The sequence below is a fragment of the Larimichthys crocea genome, chromosome VI (assembly GCF_000972845.2).
Source record: "Larimichthys crocea isolate SSNF chromosome VI, L_crocea_2.0, whole genome shotgun sequence".
NCBI lineage: Eukaryota > Metazoa > Chordata > Actinopteri > Sciaenidae > Larimichthys > Larimichthys crocea.
Window position 1 is genome coordinate 26,610,858 of NC_040016.1, and position 9,087 is coordinate 26,619,944.

Below are 9,087 nucleotides of genomic sequence, written 5' to 3' on the forward strand. Positions count from 1 at the left end.
CAATAAGAGAAGAGGGTTGCTGTCAGTAAACCCTTGAGTTACTGTCTCTAGAAACTAAAGACCAAGTCTGAAACCTTGGCGTGTTGATAGACTCAGATCTGACCTTCAACAGTCACATAAATCAGTCAACCAAAAACAGCCTTCTACCAACTTAAGAACATATCCAGAGTTAAGGCTTTATGTCCCAAACAGATCAGGAGACGCTGATCCATGCTTTCATCTCCAGTAGACTTGACTACTGAATGGTCTTTAGACTGGACTCCCCCAAAAAAGTATGCAAACAGCTGGCAGCCATTCAGAACGCAGCAGCTCACAAAGTTTCATTCCATATATTCAGACTTCATTCAATATATTCAAAGTTTCATTCAATATATTCAGAGTTTCATTCAATATATTCAGACTTCATTCAATGTATTCAAGGTGTATATATATATATATATATACACACATATATATATACACACACATATATACACACACACACACACACACACACACCAGGACCAGGACTGAAGTCCTGCTGGTCTTTATACTGGATGTGCTGCATCACTGACTGACAGCTGATGAAGGAGTCTCTGGAAACACTGATTCATGACTTCTGTTGTCTGTCTGCTTCTCTCATCAGGTGGGAGTCTTCTTCTCTCTTCACATGGTGGTGATCTCTGTCAGAGTGTGAGTGGTGAGAAAGGTGTTTGTGTTGAGAGAGGATCAGCTGAGTCCTGATGATGATGTTGAATCATATTTTTGTTTGACATGAAATTAATCAGCCAAAAATAATTTAAAGTACTAACACTAACTTTACATATGTACATGTAATCCTGCAGAAAGTGTTATTCAACATGTAAACACACAAAATGTCAATCATAGATTATTATATATTCCCATATGTCTTTGCCGCCGGCCTCCAGAGGGGTTCCGCCTTGTTCCTCATGCCCCATCGGTGGTCCGGTCAACGCAGCACCCTCCAGTCCCTTTGCTGCGGCAGACTATGGCTGAGCCTTAGCGGCCTCCAGCTCCCCGGGTTCCACTGCAGCCCTGTCGATTATGTTAAATCTAAGCTGAAGTATTCTGGAAATTGTTTGTGTTGAAATGACATTGATGTGATTGTGTGATACATGTCGGTAATGTCGTTATAACCAGCTGAACTTCAGTTTCTGATCATGTCACCACAGTATATATTGTTTAACTAAATTATTTTTTATAATATTTATAATATATATCTTATATATATATATTCACGGCAGAGCACCACGGTGTTATATTTCTCTTCACATGCCATTTCAAATGTTAAAAATCCATTTATGCATATTGCACAAATGGATTTTTTTCCACATCATTTATTCTTTATTTCACGGGTCTTAAACCTTTTTCAGCCCTCGGACTCCTTGGACGAGACAAACAGAACAGGGACCCCCACATGTAATTACATTTTTTAAATGTGTCATATTTGTGTTGTGTGTCATTATTATATTATTATATATGTGTGTGTGGCCACTTTACATTGCAAGATTTTTTATCATGGTTACTTTCCTTACAATATTATTCATATCATGCCGCTTTTACCTTCAGTACTTCTTTTTTTGCAGGTTGTTTTGTTCTTTTGTTTTATTGTGTAGGTTATAAGATACTCCTGTCTGTTCGTTGTGCTTTGCCCTTTCTACTTTAATTCTGTAGTGTATATCACACTCTGCTGTAATAAGTGAATTTCTCAGTTGTGGAATGAATAAAGTATAATCTAATCTAATCTAATCTTTTGTTTTGACCACTAGCTGGAGTTTGGTTTTGTATCACTGATTGCGGCTGGGCACCAGGTGTGTATATATAGACTGATTCCTTTGTATCAAACATGCCTGATATTAGTGACACGTTGACATGTTTCCTATTGTCTTTTATTGGCGGTCTTGATGGACCGACCAGGTCTACCAGGTGAGTCCTGATTTTGATTATGTCAGTCTCTACATCTCACACGTGCTGAAAAAACACATCACAGCCTACATACACTCAGTACACATAACTAAAATTAATCAATTCAATTCAGTTTGATTTATATAGCACCAAATCATAAGTTAGTTATTTCATGACACTTTTGATGCAGAGCAGGTCTAGACCATACTCACATTATAATATTATTAACAGACACCAACAATTCTACCATGAGCAAGCACGTGGCAAACTTCCTTTTGCCTTTTAACAGGCAGAAAGCTCGAACAGACCCAAACTCATTGGTGGACGGTCATCCACCACGACCGGTTGAGTTGAAGGGAAAGAGGGGGTGTATGGTAGTAATAATGATAACAGTAGTAATATGTGTAGTGGACGTCGTGCAGAACCACAGCAGCAGCCACGATCCACGAGAACCTGCTGGAGCCTGATAGCTGAAAGCTCTGGCTCCCAATCTACTTTTGGTCAGTGTTCTAGAGGGGTAGTAAGGTACTATGAGCTCTTTTAGATATGATGGTGCCTGACCATGAAGAGCCTTGTAGGTTTACATAGGTGGAAGAATGCAGTCCTCGAAATTTGTTTTATGTGACGTTAAAGGACAAATCCTGATCAAAACAACTCCAAGATTTTTTACGGTGGAGCTGGAGGCCAGGGTGATATTAGAAAATGTAATTTTTCCTTTTGAATACTTCAGCACGAAGGATGTATTGAATAATTTAAGTGGTGTATGTGTACACATATAAATTTGGCTGAATTATAAAATGAAGAGCCATTTGGGAGCTGAAAGAGCCGACTCTATATATTACCCTTAAAATCTGTGCAATGAGAGAATTATGTTTATGCATCACAAACATTTGGAGACACTCCCCTCTGCCAGGAGGCTGCGGTCCATCAGGACCAGAACCTTAATGTAGCATCTGTTACATTAACCACTGTCCTTATTTATTTATTTATTTATTTGGGACGTCATCCTGATGTTTATCTGCACATTTATTCATCTGTGAACATAGTGTGAACTATACTGTCATATACTTGGACATCAGCTTGCACTACAGCTCCTTCGTTTTAGAATATATTGTATATATATTTATATAGTTTATATTTTAATACTTGTTGTTTTTTATCTTCCTATAGTTTTTACTTAATTCTTTGTCAGGTCAAACCTGTAGCTGTGTCACGTGGTGTGGTGTGGCGAACGTATTGTTCAGTACGAACGAATCTTTTTGTTTGTACCGTCCGAGAGTCAGTGAGCCGATTCAGTAAAAAGACTCGAACTTCCCACACTGGACGCGATGACGTGTGTTGTGCTGGTGACGTCAGCAGCGTTGTTGCAGAGTCACTGCGGCGGTCGGACTGTAAACAAGCAGCAGCAGCTGTTGTTGTTGTTGTTTTTGTTGTTGTTGTTGTTCAAACAGCTGCTTCTCATCCTCGAGCTCACACATCCACGCGCGCTGGGTGTTTTTTTTCGTAACATCTTCGAGTTCTGGCGCGAACACGCAGCTAGCATCTGAAGCTAGCGACAGCTAGCCCGTGTTAGCCGTTAGCTCGTCGCTCGGCCTGTTTGTGAAGAGGAGGCGGGCGGGAAACACCCTTTATGCCCCCGGTACACCTCCGCCTACCGCGACCAGGAGCTGCGGAACCGTGAGTATGTTTGTAAAACGTTTGTGAAACGTTTGAAAAACGTTTGAAAACGACGTAATGCGGACAGCTAGCTCCATTAGCTTAGCAACCAGAGTAACTTTAGCATTAGCCCAAAGGGAGGGAGAGCTAACGGCAGCTACAGTGACATAACAGCATGAGAGCTAACTCTACAGTAGAGTCAGTGTTAACCTGAGACATCACGGACAGTGTGAAGCCTCACCGGAAACACCGTAAACATGTTATATATATAAACAGGGGCGCTGCCAGGAGCTTAAATCAATCTGGGCCCCTCTGCCACGTCTCTAGGACCGGACTATCCCATCAGAAGCTTTACATAGCTCTAATTAAAGGCTTGCAACTGTTTTGCGTCTTGTTGTTCAGTACTAGTAGGGATGTGCGATATGTCGTCGTTTACGATATATCGTCAAAACATTCCCCACGGTAAGAATATGTCATCCCACGATAAAAACGATAAATTCTCATTGACGACGTATGTATGTGCACGACACACTCGCAGCCCAACACGTATACTGACAAACATGGAGGAAGGCGGAGCACTCTTTCCTCACAGCGAGGAGCTCTTTCCTCCTCACAGCGAGGAGCTCTTTCCTCCTCACGACAAGGAGCTCTTTCCTCACGACGAGTAGCTCTTTCCTCATGTCGAGGAGCTCTTTCCTCCTCACAGAGAGGAGCTCTTTCCTCACGACGAGGAGCTCTTTCCTCCTCACAGCGAGGAGCTCTTTCCTCATGTCGAGGAGCTCTTTCCTCCTCACAGAGAGGAGCTCTTTCCTCACGACGAGGAGCTCTTTCCTCCTCACAGCGAGGAGCTCTTTTCTCACGACGAGGAGCTCTTTCCTCCTCACAGCGAGGAGCTCTTTCCTCCTCACAGCGAGGAGCTCTTTACTCCTCACAGAGAGGAGCTCTTTCCTCACACTCCGGCTGCCGATCAGACGCTCAGATCTGTCAAACTCCACAGAGCCTGAAATGTCTCTGAGACTAAACTCTGATCATCTACCTGTGTGTGTTCTCACTTTGTTTATTTCATGAACCAGCTTCTAAATCTGAGTCCGACTCACAATTTACGCCGCAGAATATAATGACAGGAAGAAGTTTAATTAGATTTGTGTCTGATGATGATTATTGTTTTGGTGACAGATTTGTAGTCTTTATAGATTATTTATAGTCTTTATAGATTATTTATAGTCTTTATAGATCAGGCTGAATTGGTGTTTATTCATCGTCATTTTTATCGTTACCGTGATAAACACCAGAAGTTATTGGGGTACATTTTTTAGTCCATATCGCCCATCCCTAAGTACTAGCACAATATTTACTGCTGGTGATTTGTACATGCATGCAAGTCTGCATAAGAGATCATTAATTTCATTATTATATTTGGAATATATATACTCAGTGGTGATGGCTTAATCATTTTATATTGGTGTTTACCTGTTTTTTGGGGCCCCTGTCAGTCGTTGGCCCTTGGAGGAATTGTCTGAACTTTTCCCCCTACGGCGCCCCTGGAAAAAAAAAAAAAATATATATATATATATTTATATATTATATATAACAAACGAGACGATGACGGCCGAAAATAAACCATGTGGATCAATAAAGTTTATCTCCCCTTATTATTTATTCATGGTTTCATGAGAGAAGCATGAAGTGAAAGACTTTAAAGACTCCTTGTCTGTCTCGTCGACAGCAACGTGAAAGTTATTGGGATAGTTTAATCATTTTATATTGGTGTTGAGCCCACCGCTGTCTGATTCTCCACATTTCATGTTTGTGTGTTCAGCTGGGTGGCTGGTCAGAGCGGCCTCCTCCCACCATGGAGGCAGGAGGGAAGGACTGTGAAGAGGAGACGCTGCAGACGGCCTTCAAGAAGCTGAGGGTCGATGCTGAGAGGTAAACCAACAGATTCTTTCAAAGTCAGTTATTAACTCATCCAGGTCGTCACTGGGACGGCACCTGAGTTATAATCTCAAACACGGTCATACATTTTAAATAACAAGTGTCAGTCGCGCTCCATCGCTCCAGACTGACGAACATGTTTAATGAAAACACTTTAATTACGTACTTCAGTCAGATGTTCTCTGTCTAATATCTGCAGAACGCCGCGAGGACTCACCTCGTCTGTTTCTGTGTCGTTCCACTGATCCAAACATTTCTTCTTCATTACTTCTAAACTTCTTTAAAAAGGAACTCCCACTGTCGCTCAACAAAGAAAACATTACCCCGTGGATAAACTGCCTCTGGTGTGTTGGAACAATCGTAAAGGTTTCTCTCTTCTTGCAGTTTACCCGGAGCCGTGAGTGTTTCCGAGGCGTTGGCGCCCAGAGTACCATCGCGCTCTTGTCTCGACACCAGCGGAGCGAAGCCCAAACTCGGCTGCCCGAAGGACAACTGGCACGGGTATGTTCAACTGGTCCGTGCTCCGTCACGCTCTGCTCTCAGTTCTTCTGTTTCATGTTTCATTTTTCCATCCTTATCTCTCCTTACGTTGATCTTTAGCTGTATGAGGAAAACATCTAGAGGAGCGTCCAGAACCCAGCGGCGCCGCAGGTCCAAGTCACCCATCCTCCACCCTCCAAAGTTCACCTACTGCAGCACCTCCGCTGCCTCTGCACTGTCCACCTCTAGTGGCTGCCTGAAGCAGCAGCGCCTGGCCGTGCCGGAGCCCGCGGAGCCTCGTCCTGCAGTCGATGGAAGAACGGCTGCTTCTGTAGCTCTCCCGGCCCAGAAGGAGCTCTCTTCTTCAGCCACTCCTGGCCACATCTCTCCACTGGTTTTTGGATCTCGCGCTGGGTCTGAGACGCACATCGGAGCTGTGGTTTCCTCCCATGAGATCCCCAGTGTTATTACTACTGTCGTGACATCAGCCGGGCAGGACGGAGGAAGCTCCAGAGATGCTCAGTCGAGCGACGAGAGCGGCCCAGAGAAAAGTGCCTGTGACGGAGCAGAGTCTGGAGCGGGAGCGCCTCGGATATCCGGACCCGCGGAAGCTGCTGACTTCCGAGCTTTATCAGAGCTCCACAGCAGCGGCTCGGCAGAAGGCCCCCGCGATCCCTGCTCCTGCGCCTGGAGAAAGAGCTCCGACTCCCAGGAAGAAAGCGGCCAGGCGGCTGAGTCTGCGTGCCAGTGCCAGTCCAGTCATCAGGGCTGGGCCGGCGTGGAGGTGTACTCCTTCACGGGGCTCCGCAACGTCATCTCGGAGTGCGAGAGGAGCCTGCCGAGCCACGAGGACAGCCCCAGAACTCTCGGCGCCAACACTAACGCCGCCACAGCTTCGTCACCTTCTTCGTTGTCGTCGGGTTCCCCTCGCTCGTGCTCGGAGCAGGCCCGGGCCTACGTGGACGACATCACGATAGAGGACCTTTCTGGCTACATGGAGTATTATCTCTACATCCCCAAGAAGATGTCGCACATGGCCGAGATGATGTACACTTAAAATGAATATATCGTGAGGAGATCGTAAAGGAAAAGGCCTCGATGGAATGTCGTCAGTAGTGGTTAGAACGAATCAGGCATGAAAGTTGTAGAAAATATACAACGTTAACTGATTTTTAACCAGGATGAAATGTTTCCCGTCTGTCTGAGCCTCCCTGTGTTTCACTAGAACTGACAGAACGCGATCACCACCGACCTTTTCTCATTAGTTTTGACTTCCTCCGCCTCCTTTTTGTTTGTGCTACGTTTAAATTTAATTTCCAGTTTCCAGATGGAGTTGCCAAAAGCTCTTGCAGGGTCTTGCCGGAGGAGAGAATAGTTGGAACTTGTGATGCCAAGTTTTTTTTGTGGTGTTGTGACCTTGAACGTCACGTGTCTGGATTTCATTTCACTCAATAAAGAAGCAAACTGTGTTTGTGGGAAAGTTTGTCGTCGTCTCTTAAGTTTCAACAAAAACGATCAAACAGAATCAAACGTCCACGAAGCTCCGGAGCTTTTGATTGTATCACATGATCTTCCTCAACAGGAAACGTATCATTGGTTATTTAAAGATATGTAGGACGTAATATTTTGAAAAATAGTGTTCAACAAAAAAAAAGCTTGTAACATAATTGTGATACGTGATATTTTCATAGACTCTTATTGTGAAAATCTTGGATCTAATTAGGATCAGTGAGCTGCTAAAATTCTTCCTGTGCTGCTGAAAAGTTGCCGAAGTTGTCGACTCACTAGTTTTTGATCCGAAGTAATGTAATCAGAACAAATACTCGAGTACAGCTGAACATAGTTACACAGTGTGTTCTTCTCTGAAACGTTCAAATGTACTTTTAGGTACTTTTCTGTGTGTCTGAGTCTTTCTGAGGAAACGTTGAGACGTTCATTCAGCGCGGTTCATTCAAAGACGTAACACGGCCACATCAAAGATCTTTGCTTCAGCACCAAAACATGAATTCTCCTTTATTCTGTTTCTCTGTCGCACTCCAACGACACGATGAAGGTTCGACCACAAAGGTTGTTGTTGGGTTTTCTCTAGAAACTTCAGAGTCAGTTTCATTTTCAACGTCCGCCTGCTTTAATCTTTGATCATGTAACATTTACAATAAATCTTTGAATTTACTCCACTACATTTATTTGATAGCTGATAGCTTACAGATTTAGATGATTTATTTTATTATTTATTAAATAAATTTATTTAATATATATATTAAATATAAATAAATATTTATTTATATTTAACTATATATATATAAATATAGTTATAATATAAATAATAAATATTTATTTATATTTAAATATAAAAAATAAATATTTATTTTAAATATAAAAATATTTATTTATATTTAAATAAATAAATATATATATATAATATATATACACACAAAATATACTAAAGAATATACATTATATAACCAACAAATACATGATGAGGTTTATCTGTAAAGTCCAATCCATGACTGTTTCCAAAGTGCTGCACAAGATAAAACACAATAAATAAACAATAGAAAGATTAAAAAAACAATAAAATAAATAAAGTCACTTACATAGTTCCACTTTGAGCAGATAATATATATAATAATATATACCCAATAATATACTTAGAATAGACTAGTACTTCCTCCACTGTAGTATGGAGGAGTCTTAAATGACCTCAAAGTCACATTTAATACATTTAATTTTAGATTTTTAAAGTTCAGGTTTGTGAGTTTCTGCTCTGTCGTTTAGACAAAGTCGAGGTCAGCCACCAGGAGGCAGCACCTCCTTTGTTTTCAGCGTGCAGTGTTTGCTCTGTGACTGCACACGTGAAGTGATTCATGTTGGGTGTGTCTCGTTTCCTTCGTGCCCAGGGATTTAAAACAAACAAAAACACAATCAGCAGCCAAAGAGCACAGAGTTCTGCAGCTGCTCTCACTCTCACCATGTTTGGTTACTGTGATTTCTCTTCATCCTTCACGTTATGTCACTTCGTTATTAACCGAACAGGAAGTCAGGCCTCCTCCGAGTGTTTCAGATGTTCAGTGAAGTTAGTCGGACCACAGTGTGGAAATAATTCACCCT

At 42.3% G+C, this 9,087-nt stretch overlaps 1 protein-coding gene and 1 long non-coding RNA gene across 4 annotated transcripts in view; both read left to right on the plus strand.

The window, feature by feature from the left end:
• LOC113745821 (uncharacterized) overlaps window positions 1-1,744 on the plus strand; it is a 2,425-nt gene extending 681 nt beyond the window's left edge. Inside the window, exon 2 of the long non-coding RNA XR_003462432.1 lies at window positions 626-1,744. This is a non-coding gene — a long non-coding RNA (uncharacterized LOC113745821). The remainder of the gene's footprint in view (window positions 1-625) is intronic.
• Window positions 1,745-3,228: 1,484 nt separating this feature from the next.
• Window positions 3,229-7,459, plus strand: oser1 (oxidative stress responsive serine-rich 1). Of its 3 annotated transcripts, none has more exons than XM_019255288.2 (4): window positions 3,229-3,586; window positions 5,381-5,490; window positions 5,881-5,997; window positions 6,097-7,459. In XM_019255288.2, the coding sequence occupies exons 2-4, from the start codon at window positions 5,414-5,416 to the stop codon at window positions 7,031-7,033; spliced, it is 1,131 nt and encodes a 376-aa protein (XP_019110833.2). In that variant the 5' UTR covers window positions 3,229-3,586; window positions 5,381-5,413; the 3' UTR covers window positions 7,034-7,459. The 3 variants fall into 3 exon arrangements, with proteins under 3 accessions (XP_019110833.2, XP_019110832.2, XP_027134749.1); XM_019255287.2 differs by having other exon boundaries at window positions 3,229-3,582; XM_027278948.1 differs by lacking the exon at window positions 3,229-3,586 and having other exon boundaries at window positions 5,362-5,490.
• Window positions 7,460-9,087: the final 1,628 nt, after the last annotated feature.